Source organism: Callospermophilus lateralis, chromosome 1 (genome assembly GCF_048772815.1).
Source record: "Callospermophilus lateralis isolate mCalLat2 chromosome 1, mCalLat2.hap1, whole genome shotgun sequence".
NCBI classification, from domain to species: domain Eukaryota; kingdom Metazoa; phylum Chordata; class Mammalia; order Rodentia; family Sciuridae; genus Callospermophilus; species Callospermophilus lateralis.
The window spans coordinates 39,490,910-39,511,012 of record NC_135305.1 but is presented as its reverse complement, the minus strand read 5'-3'; the positions used below and the strand labels follow the sequence as shown (position 1 = coordinate 39,511,012).

General features: G+C 32.7%; 1 protein-coding gene across 1 annotated transcript in view; it reads left to right on the top strand.

Annotated features, from left to right (window-relative positions):
• The window catches only part of Samtor (S-adenosylmethionine sensor upstream of mTORC1), an 87,032-nt gene extending 67,541 nt beyond the window's left edge, over nucleotides 1–19,491 (top strand). Inside the window, exons 4-5 of the mRNA XM_076861607.1 lie at nucleotides 1,846–1,960; nucleotides 17,466–19,491. Of these exons, the coding sequence (XP_076717722.1) occupies nucleotides 1,846–1,960; nucleotides 17,466–18,095 (745 nt within the window). The 3' untranslated portion in view covers nucleotides 18,096–19,491. The remainder of the gene's footprint in view (nucleotides 1–1,845; nucleotides 1,961–17,465) is intronic.
• The last annotated feature ends 612 nt before the right edge of the window (nucleotides 19,492–20,103 follow it).

Sequence of the window (20,103 nt, the reverse complement as noted above, 5' to 3'; positions counted from 1 at the left end):
TACACTAGTAGTGGGTACCAGGGTTTGAACTAAGGGGCAGTCAACCACTGAACCATATCCTTAGCCCTATTTTGTATTTTATTTAGAGACAGAGTCTCACTGAATTGCTTAGTGCCTCACTTTTGCTGAGGCTGGCTTTGAACTAGCAATCCTCCCGACTCAGCTTTCCCAGCCTCTGGGATTACAGGTGTGTGCCAACATGCACAGCTACAAAATTCAATTTGATATCACATGTTATTTTTTGTTATAGCCTTTATCCAAATTACATATAATGACCTTTCTTCAGATTGGTGCAGTACAGAAAATTACCTCTTAAGTTTTATGGACAACTCTTTTCACTGGGAGAGTTTCTGGCTATTCCTTACAGAAACTCACCCTCCTCTGGGTCAAATTAATGACTTATTTTAAGGGCCTTTAAAGTAAGGCCCACTTTGGTGGAATTGCTATTTTTCTTACACTCTCATAACCTCTTTTCAAATAAGTTCTTAAATAAAATTACATTCTATTGGCAAAAAAATTTTTTAATTGCCTCATATTTTTATGGTACTACACAGTGTTATATACGATATTAGAGATTTTTTTAAAATAATTTATAATCAATAGGTAACTAGGATCATTTTTCTAAAATGTTGAAACATCAAGCTGTTGGTTAAAAATGAAATCCCTACTTACTGCATTTCTTCTCTTAAAAAAATTATGTTTAGCATATAGTGTTTTGACTTACAATGTGTTTTTCAGGAAGCTACCATTTGTATTTTAACATCTCTCTAAGGTAATATGCTAGCCAGGGTACCAGGAGAGAAGCTGGGTAGGTTCTGTCTGCTCTTTAGCCTTCAAAGAGCTGAGATTCTGCTTTTACCTAATTATTTGTATTTCTTTGTTTTCCAATGTGTATTCATAAATTTTTTTAAAAATGGTTAAGCATCAATTAAATTGGCATATGTTCAAAATTGGCATATTCATAATATTGTTGCTTTATTGTCTGAGCATTAGGACTGCAGACTTGGGAACAACAAAATCCACTATTTTCCTTCATCCTTATTTGAAACTAGATAGAGCCATATGAAATTTCATTTTGACTAAATTTGCTACCTCTTTTTTTTTTACACTATTTTTGGAAATGAGAAAAACAAAAACTCTTGCATATAATAAAACTTTTCCTAATGTACAAAGTAATACTTTATTTATGTTTCTTTCATTGGGCCTTTTAAATCATTGAGATAAATGAATGTGAAATCCAAAAACCTTGTTATGTTTACTACTGAGAATTGATTTGTAAATGGATACATTCCTCTACAAAGATAATTGTAAAATTGATATGGCATATGATATTATGTTTAAATGCAAAAGCAGACATTGGAGTCCATTGTTTGTTTTGTTTGTTTGTTTATTACAGTGCTAGGGATTGAAGCCAGGCCCTCATACCTGATAGGCAAGCACTCTATTACTGAACCATAACTGCTAAACTATTCCCCAAGCCGTATAGTGGTGGTCTTCTGTTATCCCAGACATTAAAAAGACTTCAAAAATCAAGGCCACATCTCACTTTTTGCAACCCTTTTTCAAATCTAATATTTTTCATTTAAAATGTTATTTATGGTAGCATATAATAGACATTGTTTTATAAATGAATTAAAAAAAATTTAGGCCTATTTTAACTTCAAATATGGTAACTGTTGATAGCTAAAGCTCACACAAACAAAAGCTATTTGGGACCCTCATCCTGAGACCAAAATATTAAAGAATCAATAATCTACATGTTCTGTTTTTTTAACTCAAGTGTTTGTATTTTTTTATATTTTATTTTCAAGTTTGCCTTTTATAATGTGAAGTATCTTTTTGTAGGTTGCTACAAGCCTCAGGAAAGATCAGATTACTTGATGTTGGCAGCTGCTTTAACCCATTTTTGAAGTTTGAAGAATTTCTAACTGTTGGTATTGACATCGTACCTGCTGTAGAGGTATGTGTAGTTTTGTTTTGAGACTTCAGTATTTTGTGTTTATATTTACAAACTAAAGCACTGTCTTTACATTCCTAAAAATAGAAAATATCTATTTCCTGTTTACCAGTTAATAAGAGATATTTTTCCATTGAAAATCAAATATATATTATATGAAAATGTTTGAGCATTTAATTAACCAATATTAGTGTAACCAGTACTATATTTGTCTTTCCTTGCATATCTAAATAGCCATAATCTGAAATGACACTGTTTTTAGTTAGCTTTGTGTCACTGTGACCCAAAGACCCCACAAAAACAATTTAGAGGAAGTAAAGTTTATTTTGGCTCATGGTTTCAGAGGTTTGTTTAGTCCATAGTCAGCTGACTATAACCCTGGGCCCAAGATGATACAGAAACTCTTGGTGGAAGTGTATGATGGAGGAAAGCAACTCAGGTCATGACAACTAGGAAGTGGAGAGTTTCGCTTACCAAGAACAAAACGTAAACCCCAGAGGCACCCCTAGTGACCTACTAGGTCCTCCAGCCACATCCTACCTGCCTACAGATATTGCCCAGTTAATCCTTATCAGTGAATTAATTTACTGATTAGATTACACCTATCATAGTCTACTAATCATTTCACCTCTGAGCGTTCTTGCATTGTCTTACACATGAGCTTTTGGGGGACACCTCATATCTGAACCATAACATATGCTTTTGTAATATCTGCCTTTAAGAAAGTTCAGTAGCTAATAAGGATTCAGATACACATAATGTTTGGGCTTTGCATTTTGTTTGATTTGATTTTTTTTTTTAAGTACATATCTTTCTGAAATGTACTGTATTGAAGTGTCATCATGGAATGGTAGAAACAGGCAAGATCATTGGAGTCAGCCAAAAATTTTATTAAGTTTTTGCGTAAGTATATAAAAACTACTACATATAGACTGTTTTCTCTACTTTTAAAGAGCTGTGAGAATAAATATCTAACAAAAACTTGGCTTGATGCTATGTTTATCCTCAGTAAGTGATAACTATTATTCTTCCCTTTGAGAACATTCCTTCACTTGTGACACTGTTACTTCAGTTTGGTGAAGCAGGATCACCTGCCTATTAGGTTAAACTTTTTTTTTTATCTTATTCATATGATGTCAGAAACTTCTGTTAAGGGTAATTTTTAAAGGTAAGAGAATCCAGAGCAGGTACTTCCCTTATTAGAAAAGAATTTATTTTTCCTCAGCTACAAATACATAATATTTGCCATTTTACATTTAATACAGCTCTAGGCATAAAAAAAAATATTACAAATTGCCTTTTAGTTTTGATGGTGGTCTGGAGAGAGAACCCTGGACCCTGCACATGCTAAGCAAGTACTCTAACATTGAACTGCACAACCAGCCCACAAATTACATTATTAATGTTATAAAGAGAATATAGATTCTTATATTTATATTATGATATATTATATTTATGGATTTTCCCCCCCAACTGCTGTATTTCTAGTACCTAGAAGAGAGCATGGTTCATTAAGTACACTCTAAATAAAAGAATGGAATCTTACTTGCAACCTACATTTAAATCTCACCACCACCATTTTCTAGTCTCTATCTCTATATTCTTATCTGTATAATGGGGTTAATAATGTACCACATTTCATAGGATATTGTTTTGTTTTGTTTTGTTTTGTTTTTGAGAAAAGTGTTTAAAGTGCCTAGCAAAGAATTTGTTATATAGTGAGTGCTAAATAAGTGCTTACTTTATTGAAAAGTTTCTGCATGAAGGTTCATCTTTCATCTGAATCTTTAACGGTATGTCATTTTGATTAACATTACTGTCTAAATATAATCTGAGTAACATTAAGGAATAAGGAAATGCTAAAATCATTAGTGTTTTCTTTACTTCTCAAAGACAAATATTTGTTCTACAGTGAAGTAGCTGTTCTTATCTTATCCTTGCAGAGTATTCTTGTGATATCAGAAGCTACTATAACATACTCATGACTTTGTGCATGGATTCTCTCTCTCCCTTCTTTTAAGACATACATTGGAGACGTTCTTCACAACAAACAAATGGACATAATGACCATTTGATCTGAACTTCAGGCTTATATTTTTTTTAAGTATTATTATGTTTAATAAATAGTCCTATAAACTTTCAATTGTATTTTCATTAAGGAATGCAAAACAATGGCTACATTAAGTTCCGTAGTAGAATCAGACTTTAATAGTTCAAGAACCCCATAACTAATTTGAAAACAAAGAGAAAATATTCTAGCCAAAATGGAATAACAGGCTGCATTTGTTTACTTTCTCCTATATAAAGCAACCAAAAAGAGGGCAACACATGTGAAACAATTTACATCACACTAGACACAAAGGATGGTGATACCTAAAGGATTGAAAACAAATGAAATAAGCTCTACTGTTGCACCTGCATGTTGCCTTACATTTCTGTATGTGGTACAAAGAGAGGGAACCCAAACAGAACCCATCTGAGTAACCTGAGTTGTAAAGTTAAAGTGGGACTCTGAGAGTAGTAGGGGACTATGGCAGCTAGAGTTTGTAGGACAGAGTATGACAAATGAGAAACCTACACAGAGAGAAAATCCAGAAGCCTGAAAAGGATCCCCTGTGAGCGCACAGCTGAGTTCTTATCAGCACATATACTTGAGAAAAATTCATGAGACCAGAGAAAGTACAACCTGAAAGAATTAAAGGTTACAGTGCCCAGCATTCTCACAGGCTGGAAATAGTACTTGTCACTGCCAGTCACACTGAAAAGGTCAAGATTCACAAAGCATTGAATAGAGTATATAATTCTTGCCCCAGTAGTCGAGAATATTAAGCCTTAGACTGGACATTGCTTCAGGCCCACCTACCAAATTTTAGAAACTAGATCCAAAAAGATCAAACTGTCTTCCGGTATCTTAATTACATTTCAGACTGAAGTTCAAGAATACTTATAACAATCCCCAGTTATCCTATATCCGTCAAGGTAAAATTCACAATGACTAGATTAAAAAACCAAACAATAACAACAACAACAACAACAAAAAAAGCTAGCCATGCAAAGAAGTAAGAAAATAGGACCCAAAATGAAAAGATAAATTATCTAAAGAGGACAAACACAACAGAGAGAAAAACAGATATGGAGAGAGATTAAAATTAAGAAATAAGGATATTTAAACTAATTTTATCTAGTTCAGGGAAATTCCTTAAGCTATACAGTTACGATTTGTATATTTTTCTGTTTTATACTTCTATAATTCATCATTTAAAATAAATAGAATAGGGATATTATAATTGTATTCCCTATGTGGGAAAAAGTTAGTAGTGAAATGGAGTAGATGTTAAAATACCCAAATCTAACTTATAGAATGTGTAATATGAAACACAGATGGGATTAATGCATTTTAGATGTTGAAAAAGTTATCTTGAAGACATGGCAATAGAAACTGACCAAAACAAACAAACAAAAAAACAGAAAACAAATTTTTTTAAAATTGAAGACTATCAGTGAGACAGTTTTAACCATCCAAACATAAACATTATTGAAATCTCCCCAAAAGGAAGAGATTTGAAAAATATGGCCAGAAATTTTCCAAATTTGATGAAAGATAAAAATCTACAAATCCAAGAAACTCAGTAATCTCAAACTCAAGAAAAAATGAAGAAAATACATGCAAAAAACATCATAATCAAACTTCTAAACCTAGTGATGTAGCCATAAAAGCAACCAGATATTTTTAAACAGACTTGTTAAAGCACCCAGGGCAAGGGGGATTGTCACCTAGAATTCCATACCCTAAAACTTTAAATAATAACTTTAAATAATGAAGATGAGGGGCTGGGGATGTGGCTCAAGCGGTAACACACTCGCCTGGTGCTGGGTTCAATCCTCAGCACCACATAAAATAAAATAAAGATGTTGTATCCGCTGAAAAAACTGAAAAATAAATATTTTAAAAAATCTCTCTCTCTCTCTCTCTCTCTCTCTCTCTCTCTCTATATATATATATATATATATATATATATATATATATATAAAATGAAGATGAAATGAAGATTTTTCTCAAGCATACAAAAGCTGAAAAAATTCAATATCAACAAACGTGTATTAAAAGAAATGTAGGGAAAAACTGCTTTACTAGGTGGAAATATAGATCTATGAAAAAGGATTGAAGAGTATTAAAAGTGATGACTACAAAGGCAAATATATATTTTATATACATATATATTATTTTCTTATTACTTAAACTGAGCGTCATAGTTTGAAGTGTGTGTGTGTGTGTGTGTGTGTGTATGTGTGTGTTTTGGAGCCCTAACCCCAAGTATGTGACTTCATTTGAGGATGGAGTTTTACAGAGGTAATCTTGTTAAACTGAAGTCAGTAGGATGGACCCTAATCCAGCATGACTGTGGAGAAATTTAGAACCCAAAACGAGTACCCATTGACAGCTTTCAACATGAGTTTTGAATATTGAAATCATAGCAAATTGGGATAAATAAAGATATAAGATATCACCAGGTGCTGTAGTGCATGTCAGTAATCCCAGTGACTTGGAGGCTGAGGCAGAAGGATCACAAATTCAAAAAGCAGGCTCAGCAATTTAGTGAAACCCTGTCTCAAAATAAAAGATTAAAAGGACTGAGAACACTCCTGGGTTCAGTTCCCAGTATGAGTGGTTAAAATAGAGAGAGATTAAAATGCATAGAATTGCATTAACTTTGTTTACATAGTAATAAAAGGAAAATTTATAATGAAAAACATTTAAATATATATATATATATATATATATATATATATATATATATATATATTTTAGTTATAGATAGATACAATACCTTTATTTCATTTATTTATTTTTATGTGGTGCTAAGGATGAATCCAGTGCTTCACACACGCCAGGCAAGTACTCTACCACTCAGCTACAACCCCAGCTCCACCAAACACTTTTATTAGAAAATGAGGAAGGCTTTAGACCATTTATCTGCTTTCTTTCCTGAGGTTGTGTCATTGCCAAGAGAAAAACATGCACTCGTCACCTTTTCTTGGTCCCAGGAGAAGAATGAGATGCAGATGAATGTGTGATAATAAATATTGTTTGAAAAAATGAAAAAGGTCTCAAAGCAATAATACCAACTTTTGTACTTGAAAAAAAATTTAAAATGCAAACAAGAAAATAGCAGAAATCAATAAAATGGAAAATGTTTAGAGAAACAATGAGGAAAACTGATGAAAGCAAAAACTGGCTCTTTTAAAAGTTCCATAATACTGAAAACCTCTAATCCTATTGACCCAGAAATAAAGAGAAAGAGGTGACATCATTACAGATTTTGCCAATGTTTAAGGGATAATACTGTAAACAACTTTCTACCCATAAATTTCACTACTTAAAAGGGATAAATTTCAAGAGAGAAATTCCTTAAATGATACATACCACTCATGCTACCTCTCAAGATGCTATCCTTATTCAGGAAGAAATAAGTACATAAATGATCATAAATTTATTAAAGAAATTTGAATTTGTAGTTTAAGAAAAAAAAAACTTACCCACAAAGACAATTTCAGGTACATATGATTTCACTGATATATTTACCAGTTAAGAAACAAATAATAACAGTTATATATACACTTTTCCCTGAAACTGAAAAGGATGGAATATTTATCTCCTGCTTCTATAAAGATACTACCCTAGTATTAAAACCAGATAGACATTAGAACAAGAAAACTACAGACCATTGCTCTTATGAACTTAGATGCAAATGTTCTGTACAAAATTTAAGTTGAATCATTGTTTTTAAAGATTAATATGTCATGATCAAATCTGGCTTAACCTACTAGTGCAAGATTGGTTTAATGTGACAAAACAATCTTTTCACTGTATTAATTCATCAAAAAAGAGAGGCTATGTTTTATCTCAATAGGTATAGAAAAAGTATTTGACATACTTTCCTGATATAATTTCTCAGTAGAAATTGAAAGGAATTTCCTCAATATGATAAAGGGGATTTGAAAAACCTACAGATAATAACATTCTTTTTTAAAAGTATTGTTTAGTTATACATGGACTCAGTATCTTTATTTTATTTATTTATTTTTATGTGGTGCTGAGGATCAAATCCAGTGCCTCACATGTGCAAGGCAAGGGCTCTGCCAATAAGCTGCAACCCTATCCCATAACATTCTTAATGGTGAAAGAAAAATATCTTTTCCACAAGAACCATAATAAGAACAAGATAAGGAGATTGACTCTCACCACTTCTATTCAACATATTACCAGCAGTTTTAAGCAATGCAATAAAGAAAAAATTAAAAACATCCAAATTGGAAAGGAAGAAGTAAAATTTGTGTATTTATAGATGACACTATATTCCATAGAATATACAAATGAGCTATTTTTGAACTCGTAAGTTAAACAAGATTATAAGATCTATAGAAATCAATTATATGTATATATATTCTAGCAGCAATTATATGTATATATACTTTAGCAATAGCAACAATCAAAAGTGGACGTTAAAAATAGTACCATTTTTTTTTTCTTAGAGAGAATTTTTTAATATTTATTTTTCAGTTTTCGGTGGACACAACATCTTTATTTTATTTTTATGTGGTGCTGAGGATTGAACCCAGCGCCCCGTGCATGGCAGGCAAGCGCATTACCACTTGAGCCATATCCCCAGCCCAGGTACCATTTATTAATATAAAACTGCCACTTATAATAAAATATGAACTATTTCATATGTGAACATTATTTGAATCTGACAAAAATGTGGGGAAATCTTTATGATGAAAACTATGAATTTAAAGAAATATGATGGAAGGGATACACATTGTATTTATTTGGTGGAGAAGCAATATTTTCACAAGTCAATTTTCCCCAAGTTACCCTGTAGATTTAATACAATCCTAATAAATCCTAGCGAGTTTTTTTGGTTGAAATTTGAAAACTTATTCCAAAGTTTTTGTGTAAATTTAGAGAACCTGAAATATTTCAGATAATTTTGAAAAGGGACAGTGTTGGAAACTAACACTACTGGATTTCAAAGTTTAATTGTACAGCTACAGTAACCAAGACAGTGTGATATGGATGTCAGGATTATCAAATTTTAATGGAGGGTCCACATATAGGCCCAAACTTATAGGTTACTGGTCTTCAATCACGTTGAAATAGATAGTCTTTTCCACAAATAGTGCTAAAACATTTAGATGACTATCTATATATAAAAAGAACTTTAGACTGTAGCTCATTCTATAAACAAAAATGAATTCAAAGTGGATCATAGACCTAAAATAATAAAACCTATAGAAGTCAGTGAAGAAAATCTTTGTGACACTGAGCTGGGAAGAGATTTCTTAAACATTACAACTTGAGGAATTGGCATTCATCAAAATTTATAACTTTGGCACTTTAGTAGATACCGTTAATGGAATGAAAGTCAAACCACATCATACTGAGAGAAATATTTACAAGTCATCCATTTAAGAAAAGATTTCTATCCAGAATATAAAAAGGATTTTCAGAATTCCATAGTAAGAAAACTAAAATTAGAAATTTAAATCAACCCAATTATTTTTAAATGGATGAAATACTTGAACAGACATCTTGCCAAAGAAGATATTTTGATGACAATTAAGTCCATGAATAGAAGATAAGCATTACTTCTTATTAGTAATATACACATTAAAACCGCAATAGATCAATACCCACCTATTATAATCAATAAAAGATTGGCCACGTCAAGAGTTGATAATGATTTGGAAGAACGGAAACTTTCATATTCTCCTGGTGGAAATGTAAGCACTGTATAACTGCTCGTTGAAAGTTTAGGAGTTTCTATTAAAATTCAATACACTTTATTTATTTTTTCAAAGAACCAACTTTTAGTTTTGTTAATTTTTTCAATTGTTTCTTTTGTTTCAATTTCATTGATTTCCACTCAAAATTAGTGGAAATTATTTTTTGCCTTCTACTGCTTTAGCTGCTGATTTGTTCTTCTTTTTCTAGGGCTTTGAGATGTAGTCTGAGGTCATTTATTTGTTGATTTTTTTCTTCTTTTAAGGAATGAACTCCATGCATTGAATTTTCCTCTTAATACTGCTTTCATAGTGTCCCAGAGATTTTGATACGTCATGTCTGTGTTCTTATATACCTCTAAGAATTTTTTGATCTCCTCCCTGATGTCTTCTGTAATCCATTGTTTATTCAGTAGCATATTGTTCAGTCTCCATGTGATGCATACATTTTTATTTATTTTGTCGTTGATTTCCAATTTCATTCCATTATGATCTGATAAAATACATGGTAGTATCTCTCCTTTTTTGTATTTGCTAAGAGTTGCTTCGTAGCATAGTATATGGACTATTTTAGAGAAGGATCCATGTGCTTCTGAGAAGAAAGTGTATCCACTTGAAGACGGTTGAAATATTCTGTATATGTCAGTTAAGTCTAAGTTATTAATTGTGTTATTGAGCTCTATAGTTTCTTTATTCAACTTTTGTTTGGAAGATCTATCCAGTGGTGAGAGAGGTGTGTTAAAGTCACCCATGATTATTGTGTTGTGGTCAGTTTGATTCTTGAACTTGAGAAGAGTTTGTTTGATGAACATAACTGCACCATTGTTTGGGGCATATACATTTATGATTGTTATATCTTGTTGGAATATGGTTCCCTTGAACAATATGTAACATCCATCTTTATCCCTTTTGATTAACTCTGGCTTGAAGTCTACTTTATTTGATATGAGTATGCTTGCTTCCATAGTCCTGTGAGTGGTATGATTTTTCCCAACCTTTCATCTTCAGTCTGTGTATGTCTGAGTATGCTTGCTTCCATAGTCCATGTGAGTGATATGATTTTTCCCAACCTTTCACCTTCAGTCTGTTTATGTCTTTTCCTAACAGATGAATCTCCTGTAGGTAGCATATTATTGGATTTTTTTTTTTATCCAATCTGCTAGTCTATGTCTTTTGATTGGTGAGTTTAAGCCATTAACATTTAGGGTTACTGTTGAGACATGGTTTGAACTTCCAGCCATATTTGTTTATTTTTGTTTTTTTAACTAGACTTGGTTTTCCTCTTTGGTTAGTTTTTCTTTTACTGTACTACCTCCCTCAGCTGGTTTTCATTGTTGTTTTTCATTTCCTCTTCATGAAATATTTTGCCAAGTATGTTTTGTAGTGCCAGTTTTCTAGCTATAAATTCTTTTAATTTTTGTTTATCATGGAAGGTTTTTATTTCATCTTCAAATCTAAAGCTTAATTTTGCTGGATACAAAATTCTTGGATGGCTCCCATTATCTTTCAGAGTTTGAAATATGTTGTAACAGGATCTTCTAGCTTTCAGGATCTGTGTTGAAAAATCTGCCATTATCCTAATTGGTTTACCCCTCTAGGTAATCTGATTCCTTTCTCTTGTGGCTTTTAAAATTCTCTCCTTATTCTGTATGTTGGGCATTTTCATTATAATGTATCTTGGTGTGGATCTGTTGTGATTTTGCACATTCGGCATCCTGTAGGCCTCTTGGATTTGGATTTCCATTTCATTCTTCATGTCTGGAAAGTTTTCTGATATTATTTGAACAGATTGCACATTCCTTTGGTTTATTTCTCTATACCTTCCTCTATCCCAATAACTCTTAAATTTGGTCTTGTTATGCTATCCCATATTTCTTGGATGTTCTGCTCGTGGTTTCTTATCATTTTCGCTGTGCTATCTATGTTCTTTTCAAGATGATATACTTTATCTTCATTGTCTGATGTACTATCTTCTAAGTGGTCTACCCTGTTGGTGATGCTCTCGTTTGAATTTTTAATTTGGTTTATTATTTCTTTCATTTCAAGGATTTCTGGGTTTTTTATTGTGTTTTTTTTTTTGTCTTTTTTTTTTTTTTTTATAACCTCTGTATCCCTATTGAGTTGATCTTTTGCTTCTTGGGTTTGTTTATGTGTAGCTCATTGTCAAAGTGATCTTTCACTGCCTGTATTTGTTCTCTAATGTCTTGTTTGAAATCCCAAAACATTTTAATAATGTGTATCCTGAAATCTTTCTCTCTCATTTTTTCTGCTGTAGCTGTCAATTCTTCTAATGATATGTTGTCTTAATTGTTTGTGGTACTTTCTTCCCTTGTCCTTTCATGTTGTTCACATTTCTTTCTTTCTAGCTCTGGGGGACTGGTGTGTTATTGTTTTTACCCTAAAGATTTTTAGTGCTCTTGTATGGTTCCAAGATCCCTACTTTGTGGGGAAGGACAATGTTAACAGATCCTAATATCAACAGTACATCACCTATGAACCAATTATTGTTAAGACATTTATAGTTAGTCTTAATGTTCAGAAATGTTGGATTCAATTATTATTTAAAATATAATCAGTAGTTTCATAAAAGTTGGTTCTTTGAAAAAATAAATAAAATTGACAGACTCTTAGCCACGCTAATGAAGAGAAGGAGAGAGAGAACTCAAATTACCAGCATACATGATCAAAAAGGCAATATCACAACAGACACTACAGAAATACAGGAGATAATTAGAAATTATTTTGAACCTTATACTCCAATAAAATAGAAGACGTTGAAGGCATTGATAAATCTCTTAAGTCATATGATCTGCCTAGATTGAGTCAGGAAGATATATACAACTTAAACAGACCAATATCAAGTGAGGAAATAGAAGAAGCCATCAAAAGATTACCAACCAAGAAAAGCCCAAGACCAGATGAATACACAGTGAGATCTTCAAGACTTTTAAAGAAGAACTAATACCAATACTCTTCAATTTATGTCAGGAAATAGAAAAAGAGGGAGCAGTTCCGAACTCATTCTATGAGGCCAATATCACCCTGATTCCAAAACCAGACAAAGACACTTCAAAGAAAGAAAACTTAAGACCAATATCTCTAATGAACATAGATGCAAAAATTCTCAATAAAATTCTGGCAAATTGCATACAAAAACATGTCAAAAAGATTGTGCACCATGATCAATTGGGATTTATCCTGGGATGCAAGGTTGGTTTAACATACGGAAATCAATAAATATAATTCATCATATCAATAGAATTAAAGATAAGAATCATATAATCGTATGGATAGATGCAGAAAACGCATTTGACAAAATACAGCATCCCTTTATGTTCAAAACACTAGAAAAACTAGGGATAATAGGCACATATCTCAACATCATAAAGGCTATCTATGCTAAGCCTCAGGCCAACATCATTCTAAATGGAGAAAAATTGAAGGCATTCTATCTAAAATCTAGAACAAGACAGGGATGCCCTCTTTCACCACTTCTATTCAACATAGTTCTTGAAAGACTGGCCAGAGCAATTAGACAAAAAAAATTAAAGGGATATGTATAGGAAAAGAAGAACTTAAATTAGCTGTATTTGCTGATGATATGATTCTATACCTAGAAGATCCAAAAATCTCCACAAGAAAACTTCTAGAACTAGTAAATGAATTCATCAAAGTAGCAGGATATAAAATCAACACCCATAAACCAAAGACATTTCTGTATATCAGTGACAAATCCTCTGAGAAGGAAATGAGGAAAAACTACCCCCATTCACACTATCCTCAAAAAAATAAGATACTTGGGAATCAACTTAACAAAACAGGTGAAAGATCTATACAGTGAATACTACAGAACCCTAAAGAAAAAAATCAAAGAAGACCTTAGAAAATGGAAGGATCTACCTTGCTCTTGGATAGGTAGAATTAATATTATCAAAATGACCATAATTCCAAAAGCACTATACATATTTAATGCAATTCCAATCAAAATCCCAATGGCGTTCCTAATAGAAATAGAAAAAGCAATCATGAAACTCATCTGGAAAAATAAAAATCCCAGAATAGCTAAAGCAATCCTAAACAGAAAGGATTAGCAGGTGGAATCACTATAACAGACCTTAAACTATACTACAGAGCAATAGTAACAAAAACAGCAATAGTATTGGCACCAAAACAGTCCAGTAGACCAATGGTCCAGAATAGAGGACACAGAGACTAACTCACAGAATTACAGTCATCTTATATTAGACAAAGGTGCCAAAAACATGCGCTGGAGAAAAGACAGCATCTTCAACAAATGGTGCTTAGAAAACTGGAAATCCATATGCAACAAAATGAAATTAATCCCCTATCTCTCACCATGCACAAAACTAAACTCAACATGGATCAAGGACCTAGGATTTAAACCAGAAACTCTGTGTCTAATAGAAGAAAATGTAGGCCCTATTCTTCATCATGAGGGATTAGGCTCCAGCTTCCTTAATAAGACTCCTATAGCACAAGAATTAAAACCAAGAATCAATAAATGGGATGGAATCAAACTAAAAAGCTTCTTTTTAGCAAAAGAAACAATCTAAGTTGAACAGAGAGCCTACATCCTGGGAGCAAATTTTTACCCATCGCACATCACATATCTCTATGGTATAAAAAAAATTCAAAAAGTTAAACACCGAAAAAACAACCCAATCAACAAATGGGCTAAGCACCTGAACAGACACTTTTCAGAAAAGGATATGCAATCAATCAACAAATATATGAAAAAATACTCATCATCTCTAGCAATCAGAGAAATGCAAATCAAAACCATTCTAAGATATCATCTCACTCCAGTCAGAATGGCAGCTATTATAAAGACAAACAACAATAAGTGTTGACAACGATGTGGGGGAAAAGGTGCACTCATAACATTGCTGGTGGGACTACAAATTGGTGCAGCCAATTTGAAAAGCAATATGGAGATTCTGTGGAAAACTGGATATGGAACCACCATTTGACCCAGCTATTACCCTCCTCAGACTACACCCAAAGGACTTAAAAACAGCATACTACAGGGACACAGCCACATCAATATTTTTAGCAGCACAATTCACAATAGCTAAACTGTGGAGCCAACCTAGATGTCCTTCAGTGGAATGGATAAATAAATATATATATATATGGCATATATACACAATGGAATTTTACTCAGCATTAAAAAATAATAAAATCTTGGCATTTGTAAATTGATGAAGTTGGAGAATATAATGCTAAGTAAAGTTAGCCAATCCCAAAAAAACAAACGCCAAATATTTTCTCTGATATAAGGAGGTTGACTCATAGTGGGTAGGGAGGGAGAGCATGGGAGGAATAGATGAATTCTAGTTAGAGAAGAGGGGTGGAAGGGAAAGGAAGGGGACAGGGGATTAGCAAGGATGGTGGAATGTGATGGATGTCATTATACAAAGTACATGTATGAAGACTTGAATTGGGTGTCAACATACAGAGATACAAAAATTGTGGTATATATGTATATTAAGAATTGTAATGCAAAACAAACAAAGTACATGTATAAAGGCAAAAAAAAGGATAGTGTTACCTTAGATTAGGTGAAGGGAAGTGAAAGGAGGGGAAGGCAGGGGATGTGGGGATAAGAAAGATAGTAGAATGAAACAGACATTATTACTTTATGTATATATGTGACTGTATGACCAATATAATTCTACAACATGTACTTAGAAAAATGAGAAATTATATTCCATTTATGTATCATATATCAAACTATATAAGTGCATTCTTTTGTCATACATAACAAAAGATTTAAAAAAGAAACTAAATGGATAAAATAAAATATAACAAATAAATAAATCCGGTAACAACAACAACAAGAAGTTAAATACACATTTTCTATATGGCCCAACCACCTCGTTCTTGGATATTTTCCTGAGACAAATGAAAGCATAAAAAAAAAAGCAGAGATTTGAACAAGAATATTCATAACAGCTTCAGTTGTAATAAGTCAAAAACTAGAAATAGTCCATATATCCAGAAACAGATGTGTGGGAAACCAACTAGTGATATATCCTTGATACAGTGGGACATGATTCAGCAATTTAAATGAAAAGCAATAAAATAATAATGCCTGCAAAAAGAAATGGATAAATCTCAAAATGACTATCTAAGTGAGAAAAGACAGGCAGAATAAAAAGTACATTTTGTATTATTCCATTTATATAAAATCCTTGGAAATCCAGACTAACCTATAGTGATAGAAATCACATCAGTCATTGCCTGGTAACAGTGGAAGAGGAAGAAACATGAGGAAAAGATTATTAAGGAGCATAGAAAATTTGTGGGTATTTGATCTGTTAATCTGCAATTATTTCATGGATGTTAAATGTTAGGTCTTATCAAAGTATATACTTTAAATATGCTTTTGTGTTAGTTTTATTGCAGTAGAGCTGTCTGAAAGAAACCAAAGGGAAGAGGAAAAGAATCTTTTTCCAGATAATAGAACATTGTGTATTACTTTCCCTAGTAGACAGTCCATATGATTATGGGACCAGCTTGTCTACACAGTAACAAAAGGGAAGGACCAAGGTTTTAGTGCATATGTTTGCTAATGACTATTGCTATATGGTAAGCTAATTTTAGTCTAAATTTTAAAATGCTTTCTGTACAAGTTTCCTGTCACTGGAACAAATAAATGAGATAACTGACTTACAACAAGAAAAGCTTGATTTTTAGTGGATCTAATCCCTAATTGACCCTGTTGCTTTTGGGCCTGTGGCAAGGCAACATACCAATGGCGGAAGTGTGTGGCAGAGCAAAACCACTGGCTTCACAGCCAGGAAATGAAAGAATGGAATGGATCCCATCCTATAATCCCTTTCTGGGCACTCCTAATAACCTCAAGACTAGGCTCCACTTCCCAACAACACCACCCTGGGAAGCAAGCCTTAACAATTTGGATCCTTGAAGGGCACTTAAACTTTAGCATTTTCTTATTCAATATTTTTTATAAAGAGTTTTGATAGTCAGCAAATTATTAAGTGTTTATTCCTTTAGTTCTAGTACTTCCTGTGGTCATTTAACTGTTAATTGAATTTAATATGTAGTTTGCTTCAAACCAGAGATTAATATTTTAATAGAATAAAAGTAGTATTAACATTAAAATGATTAGAGAGAATAGCTTAAAAGACCATTTCCATGACCTTAGAAAGTTTTGGCATCGTTCTGCTTATACAAATTATAATGCCTCATTCATTACATTTTTTTTTTTACTTCTGTGATTCATACTTATATTATGGTATTTTTTTCTATAAAAGTTGTTTTTAAGCTAGCTTGTTTTTGTTAACTGTATATGTCAAAGAGAATGTAAGAGTGACTAAGTTTGGAAATAAAATAATTCCAGTAAACTCTTACCCAGATTAAATTTCAAATAAACTTAAGATTTTTTTGTACATATGCATAAAATTTTTAATTTCAAGTTGATAAGAAGGAAAAGTCATTTTACATATAACTTTATATTTTATATATAACTTTATACACACACATAATGATAACTAAAATTCTTTGGGCTTAATTTCTGAGGTTTTTATAAGTTTTGGTAAATAAATCTGTCAAACTTTTTCAGTGCTGAAATCTAACCCAGGGCCCTTGCACATGCTAGGCAAGTGCTCTACCACTGAGCTATATACATCCCCAGCCTTTGATATTAATATGCCTTTTCTCTCTCTCTCTTCTGCAGAGTGTATACAAGTGTGACTTCCTGAACTTACAACTTCAACAGCCGCTCCAACTTGCACAGGATGCTATAGATGCTTTTTTGAAGCAGTTGAAAAATCCTATTGATTCTCTTCCTGGAGAGCTTTTCCATGTGGTTGTTTTCTCTCTCCTTCTTTCCTATTTTCCATCACCCTACCAGCGATGGATTTGCTGCAAGAAAGCTCATGAACTATTGGTGTTAAATGGTTTATTACTTATCATCACACCTGATTCCTCCCATCAGAACCGTCATGCTATGATGATGAAAAGCTGGAAGATTGCTATAGAGTCCTTGGGCTTTAAACGCTTCAAGTATTCAAAATTTTCACATATGCATCTGATGGCATTTAGGAAAATCTCCCTAAAAACCACAAGTGACTTGGTTAGTAGGAACTACCCAGGGATGTTATATATTCCTCAAGATTTCAACAGTATAGAAGATGAGGAATATTCTAATCCTTCCTGCTATGTACGATCAGATATAGAAGATGAACAATTAGCATACGGTTTCACAGAACTCCCTGATGCTCCATATGACTCAGATTCTGGAGAAAGTCAAGCCAGCTCTATTCCTTTCTATGAGCTAGAGGATCCCATATTACTTTTAAGTTAATATAAAAGCAAAAGGCCCTTTCAGTCCAGACTTGTAAACTGATTTGCTTACACTAATCAGAAATACTAACATGAACTCAATACACAAAACCTGGTTTGCATAGAAGAAATGCAGAGGTTTACAGAGTTTGCTATTTTTTTCTACTTCTGGATTTTAAAATTTATTCTTATATAGAATGCTTAAAGTTTCATGCGGAGTGACTCCTGTCATAGCAGAAATCACTGTTACTTTAGCATTTCACACTAAGATATAGAAAGGTACCTTTTTCTTTAGTGCTATTGTGAAAATGAAGCATAATTTGCTCTTTATTTTCATTTTCTTCAATTGTTCAATGTTGACTTTATACCATTGCAATGGGAAACTTAAAGATATGTAGAAAGCTGTAGATTGCACTTTGATTACTCATGAGTTAAATATGATACAGAGATAGATTGGTTTAGTTGTTTTCTGATGCACTTATCATTTTTTTCCTAGCTAAATTGTTATCTGTTACAGAAAGCCGTTTTCTCTTCAGTTTCATATGATGATCCAATATTTCCTGAACTTTTTGGAATTGGTGATAGCTGTTTTTGCTTTTTTCTTCTCTTACGCTCATTTGGCAGCATCAGACATTGGGGGAGAGATTTCCTCCAAAGTATGTATTCTGATTTCATTAGCACAATACAAGAAGCACCATTGCCAAAGTAGTATTTTGATAACTTTTTTTGTTGATTTGGGCCTTGGTGTTAAGTATATTAATCTGTGAGAATTCATTTTTACTCTTTTGAAATTTAGATTTCATTTACAAAGTTTTCTTTTTAAGCAAGGAACAATGTATAATACTAATTACTGACTGAGAACACCTTTGTGAAAGGGTTTGCACTGGTAAGAGAGTTTATGTTCTGTTGAGACCAACTTTGCTAGGGTTCCCACCTTTCCATTAAGGAGGTGCTGCTCTACATGTTTGGAATTACACAGAAAATTTTAAAATTAATCCTTTGCTGATAATCTCAAAATGGTTTTCAACTTTTGGTATCCTAGTTTCTTTCTAAAGCCTAGCAGAAATTTTTCTTTGAATATATAAAACATTAGTTGGCTGTGGGAATTTTCCCTTTCCACACTGATAAATGCCTTTCTGTGTTTCTGAATCAGAAGCAAATGATTAAGGAAAAATATGTCCAAACAAGACAAGTTTAAACAGCTGAGAACATTTAGTCCACATTGTCTTGTCAGCCAGCAATTGTCATGTAAACTATCATTTTTAAGAGTGCCACTGTGTGGATTTTTTTTTCAAGTGGTTATTACATTAAAATTACCTCATACTGAGGTTTTTGCACTGAAATATCACAGTTTCAGATTTCATGGTTAATGTGTGTGTGTGTGTGTGTGTGTGTGTGTGTGTGTGTGTGTGTGTGTTTGTGTTTTAAAAGGAAACTTGCATTTTCAATAGTTGATCCTAAATTTCATAAACTGCACTTCTTTACTCTGGTAAAACTGATGTTTTTGTGCTTATTGTGAGTTGCTGTAGTTACCTTTGAATGTCAAATTTTATGTACAAATACAAAACTTATCCTTTAAGATATACATGATTGTGTGTACCCAATATTTCAAATTAAATTTCACATATTACATTAATAAAGTAACCAGATTGTAATTAGCCAAAAAAAGTCAGTTAACTGAACAATGTATGGTGGTTCAAATATGCCGTAATTAACCTGAAATTTTTCGTTTACTTTCAATAGCTTATGATTCCTTAATTATTAGGGTTTACCTTTCTTTCCAGTTAAACACTACAGGATTATGTCTTGTAACTTCTCAAAAGAAAAAAAAAAAAGAAAAAAAGCACTGTGTTCTGGATAGTAGAGACTTGCATTTTAGTGTTACCCTTTTATTATACTGATTATTTTCTTTGGTTTGCCTAAATCCAATCCTAATAACAAAGACAACAATACACCAAATGAAAGTGCTTTGAAAGTAAATTAAAATAGTGCTTTGAAAAGCTGGTCTAAGTATGACCTTTGAGACAGCG